The following is a 16,477-nucleotide window of genomic DNA, read 5'->3' as shown; positions in this document are numbered from 1 at the left end:
CCATGACAAATTGGTCTTAGGTGAAGGGTGAGACAAAGAACGGTTCGAAGGATCTTTCATGGAAGTAAATTCAAAGAGTCGGAGTACCCGGCCCAGAGGGTTACCGGGGTCCCACCCTGGAGCCAGGCCTGGGGTTGGGGCCCGTGAGCGAGTGCCTGGTGGCCGGGCTTTCGCCCATGGGGCCCGGCCGGGCCCAGCCCGAACCGGATACATGGGCTCATCCAACTGTGGACCCACCACCCGCAGGAGGAACATGAAGGGTTCGGTGCAATGTGGATCGGGTGGCAGACCGAGGCGGGAGCCTTGGCGGTCCGATCCCCGGACAAGGAAACTGGTTTTTGGGACATAGAACGTCACCTCGCTGGCGGGGAAGGAGCAGGAGCTTGTGGCAGAGGTTGAGCGGTATCGGCTAGATATAGTCGGACTCATCTCGACACATTGCATTGGCTCTGGAACCCGAGACCTGGAGAGGGGGTGGACGCTCTCCTTTGCTGGAGTTGCTCCGGGTGAGAGGCGGAGGGCTGGGGTTGGCTTTTTGTTAGCCCCAAGACTCTCTGCCTGTGTGTTGGGGTTTACCCCGGGGGACAAGAGGGTAGCTTCCCTGTGCCTTCGGGTCGGGGAACGGGTCCTGACTGTTGTTTGTGCTTATGGGCCAAATATCAGTTCAGAGTACCCACCCTTTTTGGAGTCCCTGGGACGAGTGCTAGATAGTGCTCCATCAGGGGACTCCATTGTCCTGCTGGGGGACTTCAATGCTCACGTGGGCAATGACAGCATGACCTGGAGGGGTGTGATTGGGAGGAACGGCCCACCTAATCTGAACTCGAGTGGTGTTTCGTTATTGGACTTCTGTGCAAGCTGCAGTTTGGCCATAACGAACACCATGTTCGAACATAAGGATGCCCATCGGTACACTTGGTACCAGGGCAGCCTAGGTCACAGGTCGATGATAGACTTTGTAGTCATATCATCTGACCTGCGGCCGTATGTTTTGGACACCCGAGTGAAGAGAGGAGCAGAGCTGTCAACTGATCACCACCTGGTGGTGAGTTGGATCAGATGGCAAGGGAACATGCCGCGTAGACCTGGCAGACCCAAACGCATAGTGAGGGTCTGCTGGGAACGCCTGCCAGAAGAACCTGTTAAGACGGTCTTCAACTCCCACCTCCGGCAGAGCTTTGACCACGTCCCGAGAGCAGTGGGGGACATTGACTCCGAGTGGGCCTTGTTCCACTCTGCGATTGTTGAGGCGGCTGTTGCTAGCTGTGGTCGTAAGGTGGCCGGTGCCAGTCGTGGTGGCAATCCCCGTACCCGCTGGTGGACACCAGAGGTTCGGGGAGCCGTCAGGCTGAAAAAAGAGGCCTACAGGGTGTGGCTGGTCTGTGGGTCTCCGGAGGCAGCAGACAGGTACCGGATAGCCAAGCGGGGTGCAGCAGTGGCAGTTGCCGAGGCAAAATCTTGGGCATGGGAGGAGTTTGGTGAGGCCATGGAGAAAGACTATCGATCGGCGCCAAAGAGGTTCTGGCAAACTGTCCGGCGCCTCAGGAGAGGGAGGCAGCAACTCGCTCACACTGTTTACAGTGGGGATGGGGAGCTGCTGACGTCAACTGGGGCTTTTTATAGATCTGGACAAGTGGGGGAGTAGAGGGAGGTGGAGTGTACAGTCGGTAAAGACGGCTCTCTATTGCCCTGCCTCCAACATGCCTCCATCTAAATAGGATAGGTTATCCAGAGTTATCTCTGTAGTTATGCTGCTATAGGCTTAGACTGCTAGTTTACCCGTTTAATTATAGATCCACTAGGATAAATGCAATAAAGTTTATCTCTCACCAAATATAATATTTACTAAGAAATCACAATGTAACCATAGAAACACTGTGTGTGTGTGTGTGTGTGTGTGTGTGTGTGTGTGTGCGTGTGCGCGCGTGTGTGTGTGTGTGTGTGTGTGTGTGTGTGTGTGTGTGTGTGTGTGTGTGTGTGTGTGTGTGTGTGTGTGTGTGTGTGTGTGTGTGTGTGTGTGTGTGTGTGTGTGTGTGTGTGTGTGTGTGTGTGTGTTCTGTCTTCTCCATCCCCAGTGAGTCGTGGAGGATGGCTGCTTATACTGAGCCAGGATTCTCTGGAGGTTTCTTCCTGTTAAAAGGGAGTTTTCCTCTCCACTGTCGCTAAATGCTTGCTTAGTATGAGGATTGCTGTAAAGATTCTGACACTAGTCAGTGACTCGATGCATTTTCAATCAATCAATCAATCAAAGCTTTATTTATAAAGCGCCTTCCGCAACCCTGTCAGGAAGCCCAAAGCGCTGAACATTGTACAGTTGTACGTAAATATATTGAATAAATCAACAATAAAAGAAATTCAAATTACAAAATACAAATTACAAAACACAAAATGGAAATTACAAGATAGATGAAACATTCTGGTAAAGGACAAATGTGTGAAACACATTTGGATTGAGTGGATGGATTGAGTGTACCAATGAAAACTGTGGAATGGATTCAACATAAAAGAGGGCCAAAATCAAACATGTTCTGGAAACGCATGTTTCCTTATATAGGAAACATTTTATTGACTACCTTAATGACCTGACTTGCGTTGGAACGTTTACTGTGTGAAGACGACTCTTATTGTGATTTTTCCCTTGATAAATAAACTGAACTGGGTTTGTGTCGTGCACAGTATAAATGCTAGAAGCTGATCTAGCTAGCTCAGACAGTTAAACACAGATCCAGAGACTTCACAGACTCTGTAGGATGATCAGTGTTGTTTACTGCATCTTAACTTTGTGAAAAGACAACCAGACACCAAACAGATGAAACCAGGAGAGTGTAGCTGCCATGTATGAAGACTGTTTTAGCAACTTCCTGTCTGAGTTCTTCTTCTACTGCCTTAGATGAACTAACAGAAAACAACCGCTAGATGTCGCCTTTACCAAGCTACCAAACAGCAACACCAGTCTACACTCCACATGTGTGTCGCACAGACCAAATTAATATCCAACCTCAGTAAAATTCACTCAATAAGGATGACACCATTAATGTGAACACGTGTTTGTGTTTTAGCAGTGACAGGCTGAAATGAAACAGGAGTAATGCTGTTTTAGGAGTAAAGACTAACGAATAAGTACTCCAGTGATACACAACATTTATACTTGAGTACAGTAACTAAGTGCGCTTCGTTACCTGACACCTTTGGCTGTACTAGTAGATTGTTGATCTTTTAGAAATTTCTCGCGTATTCTAAATGTGTGCTTTTATTTTGAAGGGCCACGCAGATGACGTGCGCCTGCGCCAGGTGTGTTTTCCAGGTAAATGTCCTGAGGTAAACGTCAGACGCGGTAGTTCAGAGTTTTTCCAGAAGCAGCTTCAACACCGGTGGATTGTGTCAGACGAGCGGAAGCAGAAGAGAGATGATTGATTCTTGTTGAGGAGGAAATGGGATTGAGCCGCCAGCCGGTGGGTGCGTCCACTGTCCTGCTGCTGCTTCTGGTCAGCGGAGGCTCTTTCGTTTACGGTGAGTGAGAACACTACTCAGCCACCTGTGAAGGGTACAGGTGTGAGAACCGAACCGAACCGACAGGTGAGCGCATTACCCGCTCACTCAGCTAGGGAGCGTCTACACATGACAGCACCTTTCTAAAGTCGGTGCGGCTCACCCTGCTGCTCTGAGGAAACATCCTGATGGTGAAGAACCAGCACCAGTGCTCGTGTGTTCTGGTTAAACCGCTCGTTAATCAGAAAGAAAGTCATTTAGTTCCATCCCAGTTTAAAGGTCTTCTCTGTCACAATTAACATGAAAGTGTTAGGCGGCAGGGCCGGTGCTAGCCATTCGGGTGTCCTAAGCACATGCTCTGTGGTGGCCCCCCACCACCCAAAACAAAAACTATACAGCCGTGTGTATCGGTGCATCTCCCTTTACTTTATTTAAGTTGAACTAAAACGACGGATTGAAATCTAATAAAACATGAAGCTAATTTGCCTCCACAACTCAATTAAAGAAACAACAATAATAATAATAATAATAATAATAATAATAGTAATAATGATAATAATAATATTACCACCACTGATATTTAAAAGGATCTGTGAAGTGATTGAAGAGGAACTGAAAATTAAAACTGTAAGGTATTGAAATACTAGGCTAGGGCCTTTGACTCCTCCCTTCTCCTGGGACTTCTTTTGATGATATAGATCTTCGTCTCCCCTCCCCCTGCCACACCTGGTGTGGGGTGTGGTGCCTTGGTCTGCCTGAGTGTTCGTGGCAACCGGGTCAGGGAGTTTAAGATTTTTGGCGTCTGCCTGATCAATCCCGGTGGCTGCCTGGTGGGGTCTGGGTCCCTGGGCTCTGCTGGGTCCCCGGCGGGGGTGGTCGTCCCTGGGTCCTGGGCTCGGCCGGCTAGGGGGTGGGAGGCTGCGAGCAGACCTGTGGGCTTGCCGCTGATATCTCCCGGGACTCTGTCGGCTGCTGGTTGTGGCCCCCCTGGGCGATCCTCTGCGCCTCTCGAGGGGGGGCGGGGGCTTTTCTGGTTGCAGTCTCCTTGGGGTTCCTGTGTTCTGGGCAGCACCTGGATCTCTGGGACTTGGAGCTCCTTCCATCTCCTACACGTCTTTGGGGGTCAGATCTGTGGTCCCTCACACTCTCTATTGGACGCTCCTATAGAGAAACCTTACATAAACAAGCGCGTGTACACACACAGGTGCTCGCATGGTGCTCTCATAAGTATGGACTTGGGCACGTTCAACACACGTCTTAAGGCTGTGGTGGGCACTAAATGCACTGTGATTTATTATCGTGTGATTGTTCAGTTAAACAATGTTGATTTTACATTTCCTCCTCAGGTTGACGCAGTGATAGCTTGCTCCTGATGTATTGTTGTGTGTCCCATTTCTGCAGGTCTAGAAGCAGACTCTTGTTCATCATTGACTGTTTATTTTTGTGGATTTATCATTTATCCATCCACCCATCCTACATCATGTCATTCATAATAGTACCAGTTGTTGTATTTTGCCAAGCAAAAATAATCCATCACGTTAAGCTAACTTCATGATGTAACTGCATCCACTACACAGAGGATTATGTTCATGTGGTCATCATGAAATTATTGGTGTGATGAAAGCAAACATGGCTGGAATCAGTTTTACTGTAATCTTGTAATTATTCTCTAAGTGTGTGTGCTGCTGACATGAGTGAACGTCCCCACCATGGGATTAATAATCTATTCTGTTCTATTCAATAAATCCTTATCAGCCAGTAGGAAAAAACATTTTGGCCTTTCCAGGCTTCCATACCAGGGACCTGGTCACAGAGCAGGGGTTGATCTCACAACACGCTGGCCACACGGTGGATTAAAACATCACCGCCTAACCAACCTATGTAGGAGAGGAGGCGTGAGGGAGTCACCGCGGTAGGAAGCCCAGCTTGCTGTGAGAGCAGCGATCTGTGGCTGAGGAGTGAAAACAAGACTAAACACATTAGGGACTGAAGCTCCGTCAGAATCGGCTGCATTTCTAAATAAAAGCATGTCATGTTGTTGTCACGGTTCTGGGAGAGAGAACCGGGCCTGCCCGTCCCATCAGCAGGTGAAGCTCATGGCTCCGCCCACCTCACAGCCAGAGCGAAGAGAAGCACGTGGGCTTGGTTATACAGGTGTGTGTGTGTGTGTGTGTGTGTGTGTGTGTGTGTGTGTGTGTGTGTGTGTGTGTGTGTGTGTGTGTGTGTGTGTGTGTGTGTGTGTGTGTGTGTGTGTGTGTGTGTGTGTGTGTGTGTGTGTGTGTGTGTGTGTGTGTGTGTGTGTGTGTGTGTGTGTGTGTGTGTGTGCGTGCGCGTGTGTGTGTGTGTGTGTGTGTGTGTGCGTGCGTGCTGTCCAGTAGCTAACACTAGAATTAATATAATCTGGTTTTTTCCATAAACCTGACTGCGTGGTGCCCCTCGGTGCCCTACCCACGGTGCGTGATGCGTTTAGGGAGCGCCGGCGCTGGTAGGTGGCCTAATCCTAATTCAGACATGCTGGAGGCATGCAGCAGAGGCGCGATTGAGACTGCAAGCCTAGATCCCAGCACTGCCCCCACAGGCTTGTGCAGTAGGCACTAGACATGATGGTGCATCACTTCATCTGCCTCTCTTCTTACCCTGATGCACCATCTCTCTGGACCAGGGTCCATCTGGACTCATACCAGTAATAAAGGGTTGGGCAGTTCTTAATCCAGTTCCTGCATCTCCTTAGATGTTTTCTCTGCATGATGCCGGTGATCTGACTCTTCTCTCACAGATCACGTCTTCTCCACCACCAGATGTGTCTTTCCACCGGGTTGTTTAAGACCTGAGAAGCAGCTCGTTGCAGCTGAAAGATCATCGTCCGGTCCTGCATGTTTTCCATGTCTCTGCTTCAACACACCTGGTTTACACATCTGCACTGCATCCTCAGGAGGACATCAAGTGCTGCAGAAGCCTGTTATTCACTCGTTCTCTTAGGTCAGGTGTGGCAGCACAGGAGCCGGTGTTTGAAAGGACAACAGAAGCTACGGGACTGGGCCAGGCTCGTACTGTTAGCTTAGTCCAGTCCAGGCTGTGTGTCTTCAGCTGGAACGTTCGCCTTCAGACGACTCGTTGTGATGTGTTGCTTTATAAACGAACTAAGTTGAGTTAAAGATGGAGAACTGCAACGGCTCAAGGCGGCGTCAACAACAACGTTTGTGTTAAAGCACCGTTCACGTTTGCACACGAGGGGAGGAAACGTGCACGCTGATCCCAGCAGTGAAAGGTGAGCTGCAGCCCAGCAGGAAGCCATGAGTCAGGTGTGAGGTGCAGCATAATTAAAGAGCAGAGATCCAGTAGAACAGGTATGTGGGTGTTACAGGACATTCCCAGGATTCCTGACTGCAGAGAGCGCTGACTGTGCCAGAGCGACCGGCCGGCTGATGGGACTGGTGGTTAACGAGCTGCGTCCCAACGCCCAGACCCATTCAGAGCCAGAGGGTGAAATGCTTCCTCTAGTAGGCATGGGACATTGGTAGAAAAATATAGAAATCTTTGTTCTAAGGAACTAACCGTGGCACAGCGACCGTCGTTTTGATGTTCCTACTAGACCAGAACCATCAGCAGCGCCACCGTACCAACGCAGTGTTGGGACACGTCTGTTTTCTGCTGATTCACTCTGTGGTGAAACCATTCATCACACCTTTTTCATCTCAGAACGTCCGATTATTCTAGTCTCCAGTCGGAAAGACGGGTGTCCCACGACACGGGGACGTGTTCTACGGTTTGGCTGAAAGTCGATAAATTCCATCAGAAACTCACAAACTACGATGAAAGCAGAGGTTTGGGGATTCTTGTCTGCATTCACTTGTGGGAGTAACTCGCCAGATTTAGGGCGCGTGATCATGACGTCATCACCGACGCGGCCGCCCCATCGGCAGCATACGAGTCCTTGCTGCTTGTCGCTAGTGTGGGGCGACGGTGGCACAGGAGCCAAGCGCTAGCCCCATAATCAGAAGGTTGCAGGTTCGAGCCCCTCTGTTGCTGCTGTTGTGTCCTTGGGAAAGACACTTGAGCTCCCTCGCCTGCTGGTGGTGGTCGGAGGTACCGGTGGCGTCAGCAGATCCGCCTCTGTCAGCACGCCCCAGGGCAGCTGTGGCTACATCGTAGCTCATCACCATCAGTGTGTGAATGGGTGAGTGACTGATTGTATTGTAAAGCACCTTGGGGGGTTCCAGGACTCTAGAGGGCGCTATATCAAATACAGACCGTTTACGTTTACTGACAGCGCGCCCAGTCTCGCTCTTGCAGACTAAATGATTTTATAATTCATTCGATGGGTTGTGTTACAGAACCGCGGTGAATGGTTGCTGTGTTGCGGGGCTCAACACGTGGTCGCCAGGGAAAACTGTGGAAACGGGCTAATTTTTCCCAGTTTTCCTGGTTGGAGGCACAGCCACGAGACCAGGTATCTTGCATAACGTCTCGTCAGATCGCAGCTTGAGGCAACCAAACATCACCTTCTGGCTCTTGTCTACACGGTTTCTGTCCTTCAGCCATTTTAATTGTTTTAGTAGAAAAACAGCAAATGAAATGTTTACCTCTCACCTGTTTAGCCCTAGCCCCCCACACGCTTATGCCCGTGAGCGTGCTCCACGATGCTCTGGTAGCGTGGAACCAAGACTTTGTCCTAGATGGGAGGAGCTTGTGCGGAGGCCTGGCTACACATGTCTCTGATTCACCATGTCAGCTTAGAGAACATTTGGCTCCCTAACGTTTCATAAATGTTTGTTTTCAGCAGCGTGTGACCTGCAAAAGGAAATCCAGTGACTAGAAAGAGCCCTGACTTACAGCTGGGGAGGTGGATTATAATGATGATCAGTAGAGGATATTTGCCTTATTATACCATAATGATGAGAATAAACGTCATGTTTCCTGCGCCCTAGCGGTCAGGTGGTGATGTGTGTAGGTTCAGGTGTGGAAGCCCAGCCGTACGTCGGAATGAAGGTGCTTTGCTGAACCGTGAGCATTTCTGGGTAGTTATAAACATGTTCAAGGTCCACTTATATGGGCTCTTCTGATTATCAGTGGTAACTGATTTGCCAGGTAATCTGGTCCAAGCTCTGATGTTTCCGTTGTAGTGGTTTAAAACTAGATTAAAATGATTTCTTTGTGCGTTTGCCCAACTGCAGCGTGACTTCTAGGTTCATGTTGGCACACGCTTTCTCTGCAGAGGTCACTTTTATTTCCTTGTTCAGCTCAGAGCTACAGGAAGTTCCTGGGGCTGGGATCCTGTTTCCCCCAGCGAGAGCAGCCATCTACGGTGCTCAGCCACCGCAGCCACAGGTGGGAGGGAGATCTTGGGAGAAGCGAAGAGCACATTGACTCCTGCAGGTTGATGGCCTCGCCAGGCTGAAGTCCACCAATCCGAAGGCGGAGTGGGGGGGGGGGGGGGGGGGTTTCACAGCATCTGTCTGCATTTCTTCGTGGGGGGTTGTAGCCTCTCAAGGCTACCAGGGCGTCAGATTCAGATAACAAGACTTTGTTTGGGTCAGGCTGAGATAATTTTCCTCTCTCCCTTCAGTCTTTCAACTGATCATTCCAGTCCTTCAGTGAAGCCAATTTTGGGTTTTAAACTTGTCCACACCGTCCGGTGACTCTCTCCAAGATTACATCCATATTGCGCACTAATACCGGTATCGCAGCTAGAACATTGTCCAGCTTATGATTCACCTCGAGTAACGTCCCAGTCTGAGAAGTCTCCACACGGACGGTGCTTTCCGTGGGTGCGGGTCGCCCTCCAATCACTCCCATCTTCCCAAATTTCCAGAAAACCAGATATCCTCCCACTCCAATCAGAAGAAATCCAGTGATCATCAGGCCGAATATCCACATGTCTTCAATGGACAGCTGGGAGAGGCATACGATCCTCCATTCCCTCCAGGAATCCAGCATATACCCCACCGGGTGTGTCCCCTGTGGACATGTGGGAGCCCCCTGCTCCGTTCTCATTGTTGAAAAAATCTTATCGATCGTGTTGAATGACCAGTTAATTAAATCCACGGTTAGTAAAAATAGGGTTTTTCAGAAGAAATGCAGAGAAGCGCTCTGGGCAGACAGGACAAAGAGCCTTGGGAAAAAAGATAAGGGAGCAAGGAGAGAAGCATCTGTGCTCTGCGAGTGCTGGGAGAGAATATGAGGATAAAAGCCACTACCGTGTTGTAACGTTCGCCCGGGCGTCTTTAGTCACGGGACTTGTTCCAGGTCAGGGTGATGGAGGCTCAGGGATCTAGTCGGGTCATGCAGCCAGATCAGAAGACCAGGTTAACGGTGAGGTGGATGGGCAGGGGACAGAAAACACACGCACGCACGCACGCACACACACACACACACACACACACACACACACTCCTGTTTCAGGGTACAGTTCTGATGAAGTCTAATGTTTTGGTTAATGACACCATCTGTGGTCCAACTGTGACATCATCTTCTTTTTGCAGTTGCCCCTCCCACCAACGTAGTTGTGAGCTGTCAGAACCTGAACACCCGAGTCAGCTGGGATTACAGGTCACCGCAGCCGCGCACCGTTTTCCGAGTCACCATCACAGGATCCTCGGGGTAAGCTAAACTGCTGCTGGATTATGGGCAATCCCCCTCCACATCGGTCCCACCCAGCCCACACCTCTGGCTTTGTACTCGAGTAAAAGGATCAAATAAATAAAAGTGGAAGTATCCAAGAATTCTTTGACTTGGGTAAAAGTATTAAGAGTTGGAATTTTTAAATGTACTGAAAAGTAAAAAGTATTGAACCAACATTTAAGTGTGTTGTTGCACAAAATGCTATTAAAGTACTTTTAGAAAATGTAATGACCTAGAAAGTACAGATACTGGCTACATAAGGTAAAATACTTGTGTGCAGTAACTAAGTACTTTGCTGCATCCCATTGCGGATGCTCCATTGTACCGACCCTACAGCCGTTGTTCATGATGAATGTGTCTGCTGTTAGTTCTCACGAGGAGAACACCACAGAACACACCTGGTATGATCTGAGCCCGTTCGTCTGGCGCTCAGCCACGCACTACCAGGACTTCCTGTACGTGACCGTGGAGGCCGTGCAGGGGGCCCACCAGTCTGAAGCCATCAAGTCCCAAAGCTTCTCCTTCAACAACTTGAAGACGGTGCATAAAACATGTAAGTGGAGCGTTTCGATCTTCAGATGTGGTGTTGGCCTCCAGCTTCAGCTGCACTATGTCTCCTCAGGTGTTTTAGATTTCCCTCGTGCGCAGTTAGACGTGGGCGAACTCACATCAGTGACGTTTGAGAATCCTCTCAAACTCTACCCACAACTGAACGATGCCTCTGAGCTCCAAATCACAGCCATCGCAGCGGGACAGGAAGTACGTACCGCTCACGTTTATTTCTCACAGGTCAGACAAACGTTCAGGTCTCATGAAGTTCTGCTTCAGAGTCTTTAAAGGTGTGGATGACTAAAAACACAGTTTTAATGATCATAACGGGTCACTCTGAGTGCTTCATGCAGGCTGAACATGAAAATAGTCTCCTACACCCATCTCCTGCTTTAACTTCTGATAGAAAACAGGCTCCTAGTTTTTCATTTAGTTTTGCTGTGAGGAGATTTGAAACATGGCTGAACGCGTTCTGTTAGCCAATCAGAAGCGAGGTGTGTGCATATCATTAATAAGGAGTTGTCCAGCTGTTTTCAGCCCACCTCTGCATTTCAGAACAGGAGCGCCATAGCTTTTATTTTGAAAGGACTCATAAGGCATTGATGTACGGTGTAGAGAACACTGACAACGCGTTGCATAAACGCGTAAACCACACACGAGTCAGCTGATAGTGGTTTACTGAAGTAAAAAGCGAGTGGCGATCCTGACCGAGCCGGTCTGTTCTCAGTTTACAGGACTCTGCCTGGAGCAGCATCCCATCTGCAAAGTGGACGTAACGTTCGTTGAGGGCCAGACGAAGTGTGTCCGACTCAGAGGGGTGTTGTTTAACCGGAGGGGCCTTTGCCAGGTGTCCTTCAGAGATGAGGATGGAATCTGTTCCCATGGTAACCATTACATCGCTGACCTATTTATATGATGGGGTCCATAAGAAAATAATGTTAAGAAGGCATTGTTGGTTTTCATGGCTGAGTAACTTCATAATCACCCTATCAGGTTTAACCATGACAAGTGACCTCACCAGTGTCATTCACCCATTCACACGCTGGTGATGAGCTACAGTGTAGCCTTCATCCATTCACACGCTGGTGATGAGCTACAGTGTAGCCTTCATCCATTCATACTCTAGTGGTGATGAGCTACAATGTAGCATTCATCCATTCACACGCTGGTGATGAGCTAGTGTAGCCTTCATCCAGTCACTCTAGTGGTGATGAGCTACAGTGTAGCATTCATCCAGTCACGCGCTGGCGATGAGCTAGTGTAGCCTTCATCCAGTCACTCTAGTGGTGATGAGCTACAGTGTAGCATTCACCCATTCACACGCTGGTGATGAGCTACAGTGTAGCCTTCATCCATTCACACGCTGGTGATGAGCTACAGTGTAGCCTTCATCCATTCACACGCTGGTGATGAGCTACAGTGTAGCCTTCATCCATTCATACTCTAGTGGTGATGAGCTACAGTGTAGCATTCATCCATTCACACGCTGGTGATGAGCTAGTGTAGCCTTCATCCAGTCACTCTAGTGGTGATGAGCTACAGTGTAGCCTTCATCCATTCACACACTGGTGATGAGCTACAGTGTAGAATTCATCCATTCACACGCTGGTGATGAGCTAGTGTAGCCTTCATCCAGTCACTCTAGTGGTGATGAGCTACAGTGTAGCATTCATCCATTCATACTCTAGTGGTGATGAGCTACAGTGTAGCATTCATCCATTCACACACTGGTGATGAGCTACAGTGTAGCATTCATCCAGTCACACGCTGGTGATGAGCTACAGTGTAGCCTTCATCCAGTCACACGCTGGTGATGAGCTACAGTGTAGCCTTCATCCATTCACACGCTGGTGATGAGCTACAGTGTAGCCTTCATCCATTCACACACTGGTGATGAGCTAGTGTAGCCTTCATCCAGTCACTCTAGTGGTGATGAGCTACAGTGTAGCCTTCATCCATTCACACGCTGGTGATGAGCTAGTGTAGCCTTCATCCAGTCACTCTAGTGGTGATGAGCTACAGTGTAGCCTTCATCCATTCACACGCTGGTGATGAGCTAGTGTAGCCTTCATCCAGTCACTCTAGTGGTGATGAGCTACAGTGTAGCCTTCATCCATTCACACGCTGGTGATGAGCTAGTGTAGCCTTCATCCAGTCACTCTAGTGGTGATGAGCTACAGTGTAGCCTTCATCCATTCACACTCTGGTGATGAGCTACAGTGTAGCATTCATCCAGTCACATGCTGGTGATGAGCTAGTGTAGCCTTCATCCAGTCACTCTAGTGGTGATGAGCTACAGTGTAGCCTTCATCCATTCACACGCTGGTGATGAGCTAGTGTAGCCTTCATCCAGTCACTCTAGTGATGATGAGCTACAGTGTAGCCTTCATCCATTCACACGCTGGTGATGAGCTACAGTGTAGCCTTCATCCATTCACACGCTGGTGATGAGCTACAGTGTAGCATTCATCCAGTCACACGCTGGTGATGAGCTACAGTGTAGCATTCATCCATTCACACGCTGGTGATGAGCTACAGTGTAGCCTTCATCCATTCACACGCTGGTGATGAGCTACAGTGTAGCCTTCATCCATTCACACACTGGTGATGAGCTAGTGTAGCCTTCATCCAGTCACTCTAGTGGTGATGAGCTACAGTGTAGCCTTCATCCATTCACACGCTGGTGATGAGCTAGTGTAGCCTTCATCCAGTCACTCTAGTGGTGATGAGCTACAGTGTAGCCTTCATCCATTCACACGCTGGTGATGAGCTAGTGTAGCCTTCATCCAGTCACTCTAGTGGTGATGAGCTACAGTGTAGCCTTCATCCATTCATACTCTAGTGGTGATGAGCTACAGTGTAGCCTTCATCCATTCATACTCTAGTGGTGATGAGCTACAGTGTAGCATTCATCCATTCACACGCTGGTGATGAGCTACAGTGTAGCCTTCATCCATTCACACTCTGGTGATGAGCTACAGTGTAGCATTCATCCAGTCACACGCTGGTGATGAGCTAGTGTAGCCTTCATCCAGTCACTCTAGTGGTGATGAGCTACAGTGTAGCCTTCATCCATTCACACGCTGGTGATGAGCTAGTGTAGCCTTCATCCAGTCACTCTAGTGATGATGAGCTACAGTGTAGCCTTCATCCATTCACACGCTGGTGATGAGCTACAGTGTAGCCTTCATCCATTCACACTCTGGTGATGAGCTACAGTGTAGCATTCATCCAGTCACACGCTGGTGATGAGCTAGTGTAGCCTTCATCCAGTCACTCTAGTGGTGATGAGCTACAGTGTAGCCTTCATCCATTCACACGCTGGTGATGAGCTAGTGTAGCCTTCATCCAGTCACTCTAGTGATGATGAGCTACAGTGTAGCCTTCATCCATTCACACGCTGGTGATGAGCTACAGTGTAGCCTTCATCCATTCACACGCTGGTGATGAGCTACAGTGTAGCATTCATCCAGTCACACGCTGGTGATGAGCTACAGTGTAGCATTCATCCATTCACACGCTGGTGATGAGCTAGTGTAGCCTTCATCCAGTCACTCTAGTGGTGATGAGCTACAGTGTAGCCTTCATCCATTCACACGCTGGTGATGAGCTACAGTGTAGCCTTCATCCATTCACACGCTGGTGATGAGCTACAGTGTAGCATTCATCCAGTCACTCTAGTGGTGATGAGCTACAGTGTAGCCTTCATCCATTCACACGCTGGTGATGAGCTAGTGTATCCTTCATCCAGTCACTCTAGTGATGATGAGCTACAGTGTAGCCTTCATCCATTCACACGCTGGTGATGAGCTACAGTGTAGCCTTCATCCATTCACACGCTGGTGACGAGCTAGTGTAGCATTCATCCATTCACACGCTGGTGATGAGCTACAGTGTAGCAATCATCCATTCACACGCTGGTGATGAGCTACAGTGTAGCATTCATCCATTCACACGCTGGTGATGAGCTACAGTGTAGCCTTCATCCATTCACACGCTGGTGATGAGCTGCAGTGTAGCCTTCACCCATTCACACGCTGGTGATGAGCTACAGTGTAGCCTTCATCTATTCACACGCTGGTGATGAGCTACAGTGTAGCCTTCATCCAGTCACTCTAGTGGTGATGAGCTAGTGTAGCCTTCATCCAGTCACTCTAGTGGTGATGAGCTACAGTGTAGCCTTCATCCATTCACATGCTGGTGATGAGCTAGTGTAGCCTTCATCCAGTCACTCTAGTGGTGATGAGCTACAGTGTAGCCTTCATCCATTCACACACTGGTGATGAGCTAGTGTAGCATTCATCCAGTCACTCTAGTGGTGATGAGCTACAGTGTAGCCTTCATCCATTCACACGCTGGTGATGAGCTAGTGTAGCATTCATCCATTCACACGCTGGTGATGAGCTAGTGTAGCATTCATCCATTCACACGCTGGTGATGAGCTACAGTGTAGCATTCACCCATTCACACGCTGGTGATGAGCTAGTGTAGCATTCATCCATTCACACACTGGTGATGAGCTACAGTGTAGCATTCATCCATTCACACGCTGGTGATGAGCTACAGTGTAGCATTCACCCATTCACACGCTGGTGATGAGCTACAGTGTAGCATTCACCCATTCACACGCTGGTGATGAGCTACAGTGTAGCATTCATCCATTCACACGATGGTGATGAGCTAGTGTAGCCTTCATCCAGTCACTCTAGTGGTGATGAGCTACAGTGTAGCCTTCATCCATTCACACACTGGTGGTGGCGAGCCACAGTGCAGCAACAGCTGCCGAGCGCAGGAGCCACGGCCCCCCTGGGCCCCCCAGGCTAGGGGAACCGTGATCTGAACATGGAAGCTTGATGTTTTCTTTCAGAAGAGGTGAAGGAGGTGGATGAGAAGGTTGCTGCCATCATCGTGGGTTCTCTCTTCGTTCTTGTAATCATCGTTTTGATTGTGATCATCTGGTGGGTGAAGGCCTGGAGCATGCAGACATCCAACCTACCCGTGATCCTGGTGAGCTGTTGGCCTACAGAAGACTGATGATGATGAAGATGCCTCTAACCTTCATCTCCTAACAGGTGTCTAAACCCCATCAAAGGCTGTACCACCCCCAGGAAAAGGTGAAGATCAGTCCCGTCTTTCTGTGCTCGTCTTCCAAGAGTCCTGCCATCAAACCCTCGATGAGTGGCGTCTGCTCAGAGTACCACAGCTGGGGCGCACAGCTGGAGGACCAACACCAGCAGCTGGAGGACCAACACCAGCAGCTGGAGGACCAACACCAGCAGCTGGAGGACCAACACCAGCAGCTGGAGGACCAACACCAGCAGCTGGAGGCTGAGGGATTGATGTCCAAGGGGACAGAAGAGGACTCTACAGACGACTCCACGAGGACGGACTCCGTGTCCGTCTCTTCACAAGACGAGGAGCAGCAGCCTGTGTCGCCCTACGACCGCTCCCACTTTGTGGAGGTGGACATGGGAGTTGGAGACATGGTGACTGGTTACACTGGGGAATAACCAGACCTGTGAGGATTAACTCTGACTGGTTACACTGGGGAATAACCAGACCTGTGAGGATTAACTCGACTGTAATCTAAGACTGAGGCTGTCTGAGAGGGACAACAGTGGTTTGAGCCTGGAGCTCCTGTCCTCCAGCAGGAAGTCATACGTGTGTTTGAACTCTACACACTTCCACGCCCACTGCTGCTGCTGGGAGACGCCTGACCAGCTCAACTGGCTCGGGGGGTATTTCTGAAGGAAGGTGTCGAGCTGCTCGTGCGGAACGGTCCATCAGATAAATGTTGTCTCAGATCTTTATCAGCAGA

The 16,477-nt window shown here is 49.5% G+C and overlaps 1 protein-coding gene across 1 annotated transcript; it reads left to right on the top strand.

Moving 5' to 3' along the window:
- Positions 1–3,296: 3,296 nt before the first annotated feature.
- Positions 3,297–16,170, top strand: ifngr1 (interferon gamma receptor 1). Its single transcript, NM_001360865.1, has 7 exons — positions 3,297–3,510; positions 9,972–10,089; positions 10,479–10,663; positions 10,733–10,869; positions 11,387–11,543; positions 15,527–15,666; positions 15,732–16,170. Exons 1-7 carry the CDS (start codon positions 3,432–3,434, stop codon positions 16,167–16,169), a joined length of 1,254 nt encoding a protein of 417 aa, NP_001347794.1. The 5' UTR covers positions 3,297–3,431; the 3' UTR covers position 16,170.
- Positions 16,171–16,477: the final 307 nt, after the last annotated feature.

This window comes from Nothobranchius furzeri, chromosome 7 (genome assembly GCF_043380555.1).
Source record: "Nothobranchius furzeri strain GRZ-AD chromosome 7, NfurGRZ-RIMD1, whole genome shotgun sequence".
NCBI lineage: Eukaryota > Metazoa > Chordata > Actinopteri > Cyprinodontiformes > Nothobranchiidae > Nothobranchius > Nothobranchius furzeri.
Note: the sequence above shows the minus strand (reverse complement) of the source record. Positions and strands in the feature narration are given on the sequence as shown.

Excerpts from the sequence above, each read along its gene's own strand:
- ifngr1 (NM_001360865.1), top strand. The coding sequence starts at position 3,432 with ATGGGATTGAGCCGCCAGCCGGTGGGTGCGTCCACTGTCCTGCTGCTG. Across the intron at positions 10,664-10,732 it reads GAAGACGGTGCATAAAACAT|GTGTTTTAGATTTCCCTCGT; the intron begins GTAAGTGGAGCG and ends ATGTCTCCTCAG. Across the intron at positions 11,544-15,526 it reads GGATGGAATCTGTTCCCATG|AAGAGGTGAAGGAGGTGGAT; the intron begins GTAACCATTACA and ends GTTTTCTTTCAG.